The following is a 14,469-nucleotide window of genomic DNA, read 5'->3' as shown; positions in this document are numbered from 1 at the left end:
TCCAAAGGGTGATGATGAGAGGCAAGAACAGATGTGCAGTGCTTGGTTAAAACTTCAAGAAACATCAATACACCAGAGAGAGAGAGAGAGAGAGAGAGAGAGACTGCAGCTACTGTAAAACATAGACCTTTATTAATCCATCACTAGGCAGATCTGTACCAAACTGTACACAGAAAGTACAGGCGTGATGCAACAGCACAGAAACCTCCTTCTTAACATACGTGTGTACCTTCCACACACACAAGTCCACATACATTCTTCTAGACATATGTGACACAGGCTAGGTCAGGCGATATTTATATCTTCATCTCTATAAGTAGCACCATCTAGAGCACTGTATTGCCAGCATAAAAAAAAGCTCAGCCACTAGATGGCGCTGGCTCTTTTAGGTGGCTGATCTAGCGTGTGTTACATATAACTACAGCTGGCAACCAGAACTGAAGAGCAGCTCCTGGACTCGGGTGACACAGCTTAATACAGACTAGATGGCTTTTGGCCGATCCAGCCTATGTTACATATGAAAAAATAAAGAAAAAACAGAATTAACACAGGCGTTACAACGCTGCCCCCCGGTGGTCACCGTGTTTATTACAGCATTAGACACCCAATTAAAGAACAGGGGTGGGGGACAATTTCAAAGCTGCTCATTTGAGTTCTATATAACGAACGGAAGCCCACAGCAGGTAATATTTCTGGGAGTGGCTTCACTCCCTTCTACGGACGGACAGACTGACTTCTCAGGCCCCCAGACAGACAGACAGACAGAGTGTCTAGTTTGGAGGGAACCTCTCAATATTAAACAAAAGAAAAGAGATCATTTTTTGACAAGGTTCCCTTATAAAAAAAACTATTTCTGCATTTTCACCATGCTTTCCCCCCCATGGTTATACAAGGCATTAGTTTACCCTGGTATTGTAGAAGCAACCATGCTAATATCTCTTCAAAAAAAAAAAAGTTTGGATCATGTGTTGGTTACACTGTACAGCTCTGGCCAAAAGTTTTGCATCACCCTATAGAATGAACTAATGTTGCTTCATACATTTGAATGAAACCTGCTGAATAATGTTACGTTAACATATTGAATCACACATCGTTTTGTAGTTTTTATATATATATATATATATATATATATTATATACTTAGCAAAATCTTTAAATACTGTACTACTATTATGGCTTCCGGTAGACTTTTGCAAAATCATGTTGTAGTTTCTTTGATTACATAAAAGATCTGAAATTATAGTTTATATAGTTTTTATTCTACGTGATGCAAAAGTTTTGGCCGGAGTTGCAAGAAATCAAACTCCAGAAAAGCTGTAAACATTGTTCTGTAGGTTAGACTGTACTTTCTAGTCAGGACTCCTCCATCCTGCACAATAACTCACTTCAATGTAAACCTTCATATCCAGACATGTGTTCAGGGATATGATCAGGCCCCATTGACTCCCACTATAATTCCCACAGGACATTTCAATGTAGAATAAACAGACTGGGTTATTAACAGGACTGATATTAAGCCGGTTTCACTGTGGAATTCTATTAAATAATTCCCCCCCCCCCCCCCATTAGGTTCCCATCCAAATAAAGCATTAATAATTGTTTAAAAATCGCCAAGGATATCCGGCACAGTCATTTTGAAGGACCATTGGTTGAATTAGAAATGTTCAAAGTAGGAGTTCAGAACTCCCCTCAAAGATATTATTAATATTGAAATGATCAGGAGCCAGGAGTTTGAGCAGGGTTACAAACTCACACTAGCCCTGCTGCTGCTGCTGCACCCAGTCCTGGGGTTCAGAGCTCCCCTCAATGAAGTCTGTTATTATTATTAATATCGAAATGATCAGGAGCCAGGAGTTTGAGCAGGGTTACAAACTCACACTAGCCCTGCTGCTGCTGCTGCTGCTGCACCCAGTCCTGGGGTTCAGAGCTCCCCTTAATGAAGTCTGTTATTATTATTAATATTGAAATGATCAGGAGCCAGGAGTTTGAGCAGGGTTACAAACTCACACTAGCCCTGCTGCTGCTGCTGCTGCACCCAGTCCTGGGGTTCAGAACTCCCCTCAATGAAGTCTGTTATTATTATTAATATTGAAATGATCAGGAGCCAGGAGTTTGAGCAGGGTTACAAACTCACACTAGCCCTGCTGCTGCTGCTGCTGCTGCTGCACCCAGTCCTGGGGTTCAGAACTCCCCTCAATGAAGTCTGTTATTATTATTAATATTGAAATGATCAGGAGCCAGGAGTTTGAGCAGGGTTACAAACTCACACTAGCCCTGTTAGAAGTGGGTGCTGGGTGCAGGGTGCCGGGTGCCGGGTGCAGGGTGCAGGGTGCAGGGTGCAGGGTGCAGGGTGCAGGGTGCAGGGTGCAGGGTGCAGGGTGCAGGGTGCAGGGTGCCGGGTGCAGGGTGCAGGGTGCAGGGTGCAGGGTGCAGGGTGCAGGGTGCAGGGTGCAGGGTGCACGGTGCAGGGTGCTGGGTGCAGGGTGCAGGGTGCAGGGTGCAGGGTGCAGGGTGCAGGGTGCCATTAGCAGTCAGTGGATATTTTGGCAGACAAGTCCTGGATTCTCCGGGCGCTGCACCCCTTGCACAGGATGTGTCCATCGAGAGGGTAACAGCCACGCCCCTCTCCCTCCGAAGACAGCAGCGAGCCGCAGTCCTGCACACACAGGGACACGGGTTCAAAAAAAATACATATGTATTCCTGTTAAAGTGCCTGTAACAAAACAGAGCCATACATTTTCTCCGCCATGCCCCTCCACTCAGAAACTACACTGGGTTAAAGAAATCTCAGTTTGCAAGCTTTGAGACCGTCTTGCACTTCCTGGGTGACCTGGAGGGTGAAATTGTTCCTGGTGGCTTATTTCCTGTTACAGGGTACATAAGGACCTTTTTATTTGATTGTGTTTCATGTTCCCATGTGTTGCTACAACTGTTTAAGTAAGGTGCGTGTATTGTTTTAATTATTATTTTACATCTTGACCATTTTTAAATTGCATGGCTCTCTGGCTGTTTCTATTCTAGCTCCAAGAGGGCCTCTCATGTATTTCTCAGAACTACATTACCCATCATCCTCCTGCTCACTGGTAAATCCATCTCACTTACATATGTGAGCAGAAGGATGATGGGAAATGTAGTTTGAGTGGTCCATGCAGCTACATGGGAAGCCATCTTGGAGGCAGTGAAATAATTTTAAAAAAATAAAATTTAAATAAAATTTAAAACAATACACACGCCTTACTTACAGTTGTAGCAACACATGGGAACATGAAACACAATCAAATAAAAAGGTCCTTATATAGCCTTTAACCAACCAGCTGATTCCTCGATTGACTGACACGTCCCTGAAGACACAGCTGGGGTGTGACCAAGGAAGTGATGCAGTGAACAGACTTCCTGGAAAGCAAGGCATGCAAACAGAGAACTTCGTGCAGTGCCAGGCATCTGTTTTATAATGGAAAACACATGCGTTTTGAGACCTACAGTTATGGCCAAACCTTTTGCATCATCTAGACATTTTAGGACCATTATAAAAATAATGGAACATAATTTAGATTATTATTTGTTTATTCAGCAGACGCCTTTATCCAAGGCGACTTACAGAGACTAGGGTGTGTGAAATATGCTTCAGCTGCAGAGTCACTTACAACTACGTCTCACCCGAAAGACGGAGCACAAGGAGGTTAAGTGACTTGCTCAGGGTCACACAATGAGTCAGTGGCTGAGGTGGGATTTGAACCGGGGACCTCCTGGTTACAAGCCCATTTCTTTAACCACTGGACCACACAGATCTGATTGAACATCAAAAGAAACTACAAAATGATATCGAGAAAAGTCTACCGGAAGCCAGAACAGTAGTATTTCGGGTTAGACTTCGAAATGTCACCCAATTTTTACGTTCAGTATGTGAAAAACTACAAAGCGGTGTGTAATTCAATATGTTAACGTAACATTATTCAGCAGGATTCACTCAACTTTATGAAGCAAAATTAGTTCATTCTACAGGGTGATGCTAAACTCTTGGCCAGAGCTGTAGGTCACGAATGAAAAAGTGCACAGTGGGCAAGATCAATGGAATTATACTGAGCGGTTTGGTCTGAAGGATCCCAGCTTCAGTTCAGTGCCCTGCTGGCAGAGTGGCGTGGCTGCTTACCTCACACATGTAGCAGTTGACGTGGAAGCTGCGATCCAGCGCCACGATCCTCACCGTCTCCTCCTGCCCACGCTCCGGCATGATGGCTTTACCACACACCGAGCACCGCGGGGCGAACTTCCTGCCACACAAAACAAGAAAACTGTCGCTTTGCCCTCCGCTTTCACCCTGTGTGCCCGGGGCCACTGTGCCTCAGCACCTCTCTGCTCTGTCCTCGAGGAAGTAGATCTGGAAGGTATCTGTGTGTGTGTGTGTGTGTGTCCCTCTCTGTACTCTTACCTGTTGAAGTCCTCGATGCAGTGGATCTGGGAGCTGTCTCAGTGTGTGTGTCTCTCTCTGCTCTGTACTGACCTGTGGAAGTCCTCGATGCAGTGGATCTGGGACGTGGCGTCCACAGTGAAAGGCACTCCGTCCAGGCAGCGGCTGCACACCACGCAGGTGAAGCAGTGAGGGTGGTAGGCCTTCCCCATCGCTCGCAGGATCCGGTCCAGGATGGGCTGGGAGCACTTCGAACACCGCTCCAGAGTGCTCTGCAAGAGAGAGAGAGTAAGAGAGTGAGTGAGGAGAGAGAGGAGTGAGACAGAAACCAGGGTAATCTGGAACAGAGAGAGAGAGAGAGAGAGAGAGAGAGAGAGTGTGAGGAGAGAGAGAGAGAAAAGGGCAGAAACCAGGGTGATCTGGAACAGAGAGAGAGAGTGAGGAGAGAGAGAGAGAGAGAGAGAGAGAGACAGCGTGAGGAGAGAGAGAGAGAAAAGGGCAGAAACCACGGTGATCTGCAACACAGAGAGAAGAAAGTGGAGAATAATATTTTGCCCCCGTTTGAACTAAATCAACGATTGAGAGAGACAAGCGTGCAGTTCCCCAGTATTGAATGAATGCCCAGTTTAGAAAGACACACAGCTGATCAACTAAGGACAGAAACTCACTCAGACCCACTGAAATCCCAAAACATAATACACCCACCAACCAGCAGGGGGCAGCAAAAGCCTGGCTTAGCAGTACTACCTTGCATACACACACAGATTTGCTTATGAAGACTTTGCATTGACTCCCATATAGTGTAGCTTCCCTATTCTAAATCCCACAGGGGAATGGGAGAAATCAACCCAATAATGGAAGTTACTGCGACTAAATGAATACTCTTGTAAGCCTTCTTTTAAAAAAATGTTATTTTTAGGTTTGAAATACCAGTTTAAACACGCTAATAAAACAGCTTCTCCGACAGGCCCTGTGCAGAGGCACACATCTAATCACTGTGACAACGCTCTCTCAATAGGACTCTGATAAACACACACAGATCAGATGAGAGATTTCATCTCTGTTCTCACGGCAGGACACACACACACAGCCCTCACAATGTAGCAGTTCTCGCAGTAAGATTTCTTCTCGATGGCGTAGAAAGGCTGTCCTCTCAGACGGCACTGGCAGGTGATGCAGGTGAAACACTCCACATGGAACACCTGGTCCATAGCGATGCAACCCGTCCCGTCCCCTAGGACATTGTCCCCGCAGCGCGCACAGCGTCCTGGAGAGAGACGCACAGAGACGTCGTCAGCACGCAGCCTTAGAGGAGACAGACAGACACCCTGCATCTTCCTGAGATCTGACCACATCACAATCCAACAAACAGTGCTGGTAAGACAGGACCTATAGCTGCGAAGCACCTTGCAATATTACACAGTCTACAACATGGTCCCTCCCAGTGTCTCCCAATCCCTCCCAGTCTCACCGAAGTACTGGTCAGTAGGGGGGTGGTTCATGTCGTACACCAGTTTCTTGGTCAGCCGGTCAAGCTCGTCCTCCGGCCGGTTGACTGGACCCTGGATCGGGGGTAGGGGTGGGACAGGGGGTGGGGGGTCTGTTATTCAGGACGACTTGATAAACATGCAGCTGCATTGAAAAGCTAAAGCGATCCAATGAAAAACTGACTTATTTTATTAGTTTTTTTTTTTTCTATTCTCTATGAATGCATGTATAGTTATAGATTTTTTTTTTTTTGGTTACTGGGCGTGTTAATTTGCGATTACAGAAAAAGAAAACATTAAAAATCACACTGATATCATGTTTTAAAATGAGACACACATTTGCTGTGACATGTAGTTAACAGAACTGCAAAATAAGCAAGATTAATGGAATTATTTCATTAACAGTGCTTCGACTCACCTGGTTTCGGGGATACCCCGCAATCTGGGGGGCAGCTGCTGGCGGGACGGCCTCCTGGCCCCTCTTTGGCCCCGCAGCGCTGGGCTGGTAGGGTCTGGGTCCCGGAGGGGCAGCAGCAAAACCCTGATACCCTCGATTGGAACCGTCCGGCAGGGAGCTGGCAGCCTCCGAGGGTAGCTGAGGAGCTGGGTACCAACCCTGTCCCGAGTCAGGATAGGGGGCTCGCTCTCTGTAGGGGGGTTCGGGGTGCTGCCGGGGCGAAGGCGGGGCGTAGGCTTGCTCTGCTGGCCGTCCCGTTTGGGAATAGCTCCTGACTGGCTGGGCCGTTTGGACCTGGACGCTGAACCTGGGGCCGGGGGGAGTGGAGGCTGTGGTGTAGGAGGCTGGCACCGGCTGGGGGTAGGGCTTGGAGCTCTGGGAAGGGTAGGAGTAACTCTTCTGGGCAGGGGAGGGGGTGTAGGGCTGGGCGCTGGGAGAGGGGGTGTAGGGCTGGGCGCTGGGAGAGGGGGTGTAGGAGGTCACGGGCGCGGTGGCGTAGTGGGGTTGGTGTTGGGAGAGGGCTTGTTGGTTTTGGGGGGGGTGGTGGTAGCTGGGGGCTGGTTGGGGCTGCCCACCAGGTGGCGCTGTGGGTTTGTAGCGGTCAGCTGGCTGTTTGGTGGGGAGAGACAGAGAGTTATGGTGTGTGTGATGGTGTCATAATAAATGTGATCTCATGCAAAATGGTTTCTTAGAATAAGCTGCTTTGGATCAAGCTTCCTTTTGTTTTGCTGGCAATACACAAGCTGCGCACTAGGTGGCGTTAGCGTTTAATATATATATATATACACAAATATACACACACACACTTTGGATGATCTAGCTTGTTACATTTTTATTTTTATTTTTTTTTTAAAACATGTTGCAGACTTTTGAAATCACACCTCGTGGCTCATAAATCAATTTACTTGGGAGCGTTCGCCAGGAGAAAGAATTTCTCTTTCCAGGAGCGCGGTGTATCCAGATCACGCTCCCTCCTGCAACAAGGCTGGTTTTCTGTTCCCACAATACAGTCCGCTGCCCATTTCAGTCGCCAGCATTGTTGCAGGAGGGAGCGTGATCTGGATGCACAGCGATCCTCAGATGTTAATGTAATTCCCTAGCTGATTGTTCTTCACACATCACAGGTCAATCTCAAAACAATCTTGTTGAAAAATATTTTCCTCGGACAGTGATGTGTTTCTGGTACACACTGCAGGGGGCTCTGGGACACAAGATGGACACCTTGTGTAAAAGTTATACGAGTCGAGTGTGGGGGTCTCTGACCTGTGCCCGTGGGGTACGGGGGTACGGGGGGGTGCTCTCCATGTCCGCTAGCATGCTGGTCAGAGAGTCGATCTCCGCGTCGATGTTGGAGGGGTGGGATCCGGGCGCCTAAAAACACAAACGAGCCACGTGAAACACAGAACAGTGTTGGGGGAAGTGAAGCATATTATAGTTCGATTTTGGGGTTTAACTTTACGTCATAGTCTGGGATCTGAACGAGGGGGCCACTAGAGCTAAACTTGGGCCCCCCCCTAAGGCCCTGTCTTTAAGTTAGCTCCACTCAAACCTCTGCAAAGTTAATGTTGAATATTATTATTATTATTATTATTATTTGTTTATTTAGCAGTCGCCTTTATCCAAGGCGACTTACAGAGACTAGGGTGTGTGAACTATGCATCAGCTGCAGAGTCACTTACAACTACATCTCACCCGAAAGACGGAGCACAAGGAGGTGAAGTGACTTGCTCAGGGTCATACTGAGTCAGTGGTTGAGGTGGGATTTGAACCGGGGACCTCCTGGTTACAAGCCCCTTTCTTTAACCACTGGACCACACAGTCTCCTTCCTCTTAATAGGACCATTAAGAGATCTGTCACACTTAGTAACAGATTCAGCAGAATATTTCGTTAGCTCACACTTGGAAGGTCAAACTGCTTCCTACCTGAAGGTCAAAAGTCACGGGGTGGTTCCAAGAGGCCTTCTCCTCCTTCGCTGCAGGGGGTGATGGGTAGTAGGGATCCCCCGACATGGGGGAGAGGAAACCACCTGTCCCAGAATCCTCTGCATGGACGTGTGGCGACGGCATTCCACCTGGAACGTGAGAATCTCGGTTCAGAACAAGGTGACTGCACTGAGGGACGAGAGACAAAGACCTTAAAATATACACTGTCCGGACCTGTGTGTCCCCCCCTCCGATTTGGCATGGCCCTGGAGGGGGGCATGTTCTCCTGGTATACCCTGGGGCCCTTGATGACTCTGGAAGGCTGAACCAATAGTTTACTGAAGCATCCAGTCCAGCCAACAATGCTGAGCCCTGATGGCTGCTTTCAATAACGCACCCTCCACTGAGCCAGAATGGATTGAGGAGCACGACAGAGACTTCTTCCACGGACACCACAGCGATCTCAAACCAAAAATCAAGCAGGTTTAGTTTCCGCGCCTCAAGCCTGCCCTGGACTGGAGGCGACGGGTTCGTGTATTAAATCCACACCCAGGCTTGTCTTACCTGTAGGCCCTGTGGCCTGGTATCTGGTTGCCACGCCAACGCCAGGTCCCCCGTTCTGGTCGTAGGCCCCGTACTTGGTTGTGGTTGCCATGGCGACCTTCTTGGGCGGTTTGTAGGCGGGGGGGCCAGAGGCGGAGACAGAGACACCTGACCGTTCAGGACTACCCAGAGTCCTCGGAGGCAGCCAGGTGGGACCAGACATCTTTCAGAACTAAAATTCATTGAAGAAAATAATAATGGTGTTTGCTATCATTCTGAGTGGTTCTGGTTTCTGTGGCTCTCATACAGAGTTATCAATGTTTCCTACATCTTCACTGGCTTTGAGTTTGTCTGCAGAACCCTTAGTGCCAGGCACCAAACACCCATTCAATATTGCACAAGCAGTCTCACCCCATCACTACCAGCTTGTGTCTTATTAAACTCATAGTAAAACCAGGGATGGATCAAACTGCTCTGCGAAGGGAGTCTTAATCTCCACCCCTGTACTTCTTATTAAACTCATAGTAAAACCAGGGATGGATCAAACTGCTCTGCGAAGGGAGTCTTAATCTCCACCCCTGTACTACTTATTAAACTCATAGTAAAACCAGGGATGGATCAAACTGCTCTGCGAAGGGAGTCTTAATCTCCACCCCTGTACTACTTATTAAACTCATAGTAAAACCAGGGATGGATCAAACTGCTCTGCGAAGGGAGTCTTAATCTCCACCCCTGTACCCTGCCCTTGACTTAATTTAGTCTCCGACAGCAACGAAAAGGTTAAAAATCAGTCCAAGATTCTTTTTTGGTTGCTTGGGAACTGTTCATTTTGGGTTTCCCGTGGCAACAGGACCAGCAAACAATGAGTGGTTGAAAAGCAGGAAGGTCATTTCTCATGGGGGGGCTTCACAACAAAACAGGAATTTGCATGAGACACGCCATGCGGGATAACATTATCTCAATACACAGCTGCAAGATCAGCAAAGCGCCGTTAAACCCTGCTAACGCCTAAATATCCAACACAGGTCACACCGCCTGTCCCAGGAAGAAACAAAACGCGTCTGCTTTAATATGCGGTACAGAAAACGCTTGAAAAAAACACTGGGCCGTGTTTCAATGCCATATTTCAAACTGGGCCGTTCATAATCAAAAATGGGTCAACTGTCACAAAAAAACACGTTGTCTTTGGTAGGCGTGTCCCATTGAAGACTTTCGTGCGGGGACATTGCGTGGCGAGGATGTCTCGCAATCTCCAAATCTCTCCCCCACTCAAACCTTCAGCTTTCCCTTCCACGCTTTCACCTAAACGCGCGCACCGATTTATCTACGTGCAACACCGGCCACTAAGGAATACTCGAGTCCGAGGATTGTAGGGCCTCAACAAATACACATTTTATTAAAAACAGACACAATGTAAAATAAATAAATAAATAAATAAAATGGGTGTCAGGAATTAAGCTATACTTTTTTTTTTTTTTTAATTAACAGAAAGACTGTCGACAAACGACATAGTAAAATGCATTTTAAACTCTACGTCTTATGCAAAATGTTTTAGCTACGCACGAGTCTGTTCACTAAATATTCGCATTTGTAAAATATCTAATACAATTTGATCATGTTTAACGGAAAACGTGTCAATCTGAAAGTATAACAATTTTCAACTTCTCTCGTGGAATTTTGAAAAACATACCTCGTAATAATATCAAGCCAACGATATAATTACACGTTACCTCCCCTCCAGAAACAAAATAACATTTTAAAATGATTACCTTGGCTTCAGTGTTTCTGCTCGTCTTTTTTTCCGTGCAGTTAGTTAGATTTTTTTTTTTTGGAAATTATAGAATGATCTCCAACGACAGTTTCTCCGTCTTGTTTTAGATTACCACGTATGCATGAATCTGTTCAATAACGTGTCCCGTCAATTAAAATAAAATACATATTATCGCATATATACACATATATTCTCGAATAAACTCAGCGAATCGTAGTGCGTTTTTTATATGATCCTAATTCCTTTCACGGAATTAACTATCGCAATCAAATGAATCACGGCAGCTGTGCAAGCTGAAACTCATACTAAAACTTTTTATTCTCCTCCAAAAAAAAAAAAAAAAAAAAAAAGACTCTTTCCCATGTTATTAATACGTCTTCCTCCCCCCCCCCCCCCCCCCCCCCCCCATTCCCCTCTCATTGGGGTGCCTAGCGTGCTTTCATACCAGCGCTTTCACACGTTTTGTGTAACTTTCACCCGAAGGTATTAAAACCAAAACAAACATTAAAAACTTGAAAGTTATTTTTATTTATTTATTTTTGATCCTTGGCTTCTCCTGCGGGCCCGTGTCGTCACCGCATCCCAAAGGAATGACGTCAGGGGGCCGCTGGGCGAGTTCAGTTTTTCTGCTGAGCAACTCCAAGGAAAATAAACACACTGTGCCTGCACCGGACACCAGACCATCCAAATGACCCGCGAATTGACATTAAAACCAGCGGACCCGCGGCTGTCACTGCATGTGAACAGTAATGGATCAGCTGATAACTCACTATTGCATACAGCAGCATGTAATTGAAGACTGTATCTTAGACCTGAATAGATTAAACACATGAATTATGTATAACCTAAACTTCTATATTGTACAAAGAATGTGTAACAGAACCTATTCATTCCCAAGCTAGGTGGTCTGAAATCAAAGTCACTGTGTCATACTTATCCACCAGTTCTAACCATAAAGGGCTGCAGTGTGGAGTAGTGGTTAGGGCTCTGGACTCTTGACTGGAGGGTCGTGGGTTCAATCCCAGGTGGGGGACGCTGCTGCTGTACCCTTGAGCAAGGTACTTTACCTAGATTGCTCCAGTAAAAACCCAACTATATAAATGGGTAATTGTATGTAAAAATAATGTGATATAACAACTGTAAGTCGCCCTGGATAGGGGTGTCTGCTAAGAAATAAATAATAATATATCTTAGAAACCCTTGTCATGAAAAAGTTACTCAATGTTATTGAACCCTTAAAAGAGCATCCTAATTGGCTAATGCAAGGTCACATGACAATTATTGTCCCCTTTTCACAGTGTTGGGGAAGTTACTTTTAAAAAGTAATCCGTTACTAGTTACAGTTACAAACAGTTACTTCTCAGGCTCTCATTTTACAGAGATTTTGTTTTCCAGGTTTGGTCAGGCTGCAGCTGGAAATATTCTCTGAAGACCCGGCTATCGAAACCCCACTCCTTCCCTCCTCTGAAGCTCTTTTCTAGCGAGATGATCTGAAACGCGCGTTCGTGTGACGTGGGAGGATCGACTCGCGCTTTCTGATTTGGTGCGTTAGCCGCAGTCTTTTATTTAAATAACTAAGTCATATTTTCACATCAAATGTAATCCGTCACCACCAGTGTGAAAAACAGAATCATCACAGTTACTGGAAAGAGTAATCTGATTACAGAAACATTATTATTATTATTATTATTTATTTCTTAGCAGACGCCCTTATCCAGGGCGACTTACAATTGTTACAAGATATCACATTATTTTTACATACAATTACCCATTTATACAGTTGGGTTTTTCACTGGAGCAATCTAGGTAAAGTACCTTGCTCAAGGGTACAGCAGCAGCGTCCCCCACCTGGGATTGAACCCACGACCCTCCAGTCAAGAGTCCAGAGCCCTCACCACTACTCAACACTGCTGCCCCTGATTATAAGTTAGATCAGGGGTCTCCTACCCCAGTGCTGGAAAGCTACTGGGTCTAATGGTTTGGATTTCAACTGAGCTCTCCGTTACTTTATTCCACCAATTACTGTCTTAATCAGTCCAGATTAACAGATGCTCCAGATCTTTAGCCACTGATAATGTAAAGACACCTAGAAATCCTGCAGGATTGGGTCTCTCCAGGACCAGGGCTGGAGACCCCTGAGTTAGACCATGTTCACTGATATCATTGATTCAGAGTTTAATCTAACTAGCTTTGAAGCACAAAGGTCTATATGGGGATGGAATATTTATAATGGGAGCTTGTTTTTCCCCCATGTGTATCAAATCCTATGTTGGCTCTACTCTGCATCCATTTTTTAATATGAGGCAGCGTCTATAAACCAGATCAGACTTCAGCGTGTCGTTCACGAGATATGAATATTTAAAGGTGGAAAAAACGAAAAATAAGCATCCTTGCACAAGTGGGTCTGTATTGGCAGCTCCATTAAAGATGAAATACACTTCCAGAGGAAATGTTTCATTCGTGGACGCCTCTTGGAGGTCAGATTCCCCTCTTACTGACCCTGTTTCTCTTTGATTATTTTTTTATATATAATGATTGTAATTGTAGTTTCTAGGTCTGTCGGGCTGAGTTTCTGGGCCGCTTCATTTCAGCACCTCAAACAGTGACACCCATTCTCATTGATGCCTTGGAAATGACCGTAGTGGAAATAGATGCTGCCCATTCAATATACAGTGCCTTGCGAAAGTATTCGGCCCCCTTGAACTTTGCGACCTTTTGCCACATTTCAGGCTTCAAACATAAAGATATGAAACTGTAATTTTTTGTGAAGAATCAACAACAAGTGGGACACAATCATGAAGTGGAACGAAATTTATTGGATATTTCAAACTTTTTTAACAAATAAAAAACTGAAAAATTGGGCGTGCAAAATTATTCAGCCCCTTTACTTTCAGTGCAGCAAACTCTCTCCAGAAGTTCAGTGAGGATCTCTGAATGATCCAATGTTGACCTAAATGACTAATGATGATAAATAGAATCCACCTGTGTGTAATCAAGTCTCCGTATAAATGCACCTGCACTGTGATAGTCTCAGAGGTCCGTTTAAAGCGCAAAGAGCATCATGAAGAACAAGGAACACACCAGGCAGGTCCGAGATACTGTTGTGGAGAAGTTTAAAGACGGATTTGGATACAAAAAGATTTCCCAAGCTTTAAACATCCCAATGAGCACTGTGCAAGCGATAATATTGAAATGGAAGGAGTATCAGACCACTACAAATCTACCAAGACCTGGCCGTCCCTCTAAACTTTCAGCTCATACAAGGAGAAGACTGATCAGAGATGCAGCCAAGAGGCCCATGATCACTCTGGATGAACTGCAGAGATCTACAGCTGAGGTGGGAGACTCTGTCCATAGGACAACAATCAGTCGTATACTGCACAAATCTGGCCTTTATGGAAGAGTGGCAAGAAGAAAGCCATTTCTTAAAGATATCCATAAAAAGTGTCGTTTACAGTTTGCCACAAGCCACCTGGGAGACACACCAAACATGTGGAAGAAGGTGCTCTGGTCAGATGAAACCAAAATCGAACTTTTTGGCAACAATGCAAAACGTTATGTTTGGCGTAAAAGCAACACAGCTCATCACCCTGAACACACCATCCCCACTGTCAAACATGGTGGTGGCAGCATCATGGTTTGGGCCTGCTTTTCTTCAGCAGGGACAGGGAAGATGGTTAAAATTGATGGGAAGATGGATGGAGCCAAATACAGGACCATTCTGGAAGAAAACCTGATGGAGTCTGCAAAAGACCTGAGACTGGGACGGAGATTTGTCTTCCAACAAGACAATGATCCAAAACATAAAGCAAAATCTACAATGGAATGGTTCACAAATAAACATATCCAGGTGTTAGAATGGCCAAGTCAAAGTCCAGACC

At 45.6% G+C, this 14,469-nt stretch overlaps 1 protein-coding gene across 1 annotated transcript; it reads right to left on the bottom strand.

Annotated features, from left to right (window-relative positions):
* Nucleotides 1-110: 110 nt before the first annotated feature.
* LOC117404463 (thyroid receptor-interacting protein 6) lies at nucleotides 111-10,922 on the bottom strand. The gene is made up of 10 exons (XM_059015306.1): nucleotides 10,587-10,922; nucleotides 8,839-9,049; nucleotides 8,275-8,423; nucleotides 7,615-7,722; nucleotides 6,313-6,960; nucleotides 5,879-5,969; nucleotides 5,505-5,674; nucleotides 4,501-4,679; nucleotides 4,150-4,270; nucleotides 111-2,655 (listed from the first exon to the last, which is right to left on the bottom strand). The coding sequence occupies exons 2-10, from the start codon at nucleotides 9,038-9,040 to the stop codon at nucleotides 2,524-2,526; spliced, it is 1,800 nt and encodes a 599-aa protein (XP_058871289.1). The 5' UTR covers nucleotides 9,041-9,049; nucleotides 10,587-10,922; the 3' UTR covers nucleotides 111-2,523.
* Nucleotides 10,923-14,469: the final 3,547 nt, after the last annotated feature.

The sequence above is a fragment of the Acipenser ruthenus genome, chromosome 50 (genome assembly GCF_902713425.1).
Source record: "Acipenser ruthenus chromosome 50, fAciRut3.2 maternal haplotype, whole genome shotgun sequence".
In the NCBI taxonomy this organism is placed as follows: Eukaryota; Metazoa; Chordata; class Actinopteri; order Acipenseriformes; family Acipenseridae; genus Acipenser; species Acipenser ruthenus.
This window is presented reverse-complemented; position numbering and strand designations above follow the sequence as displayed.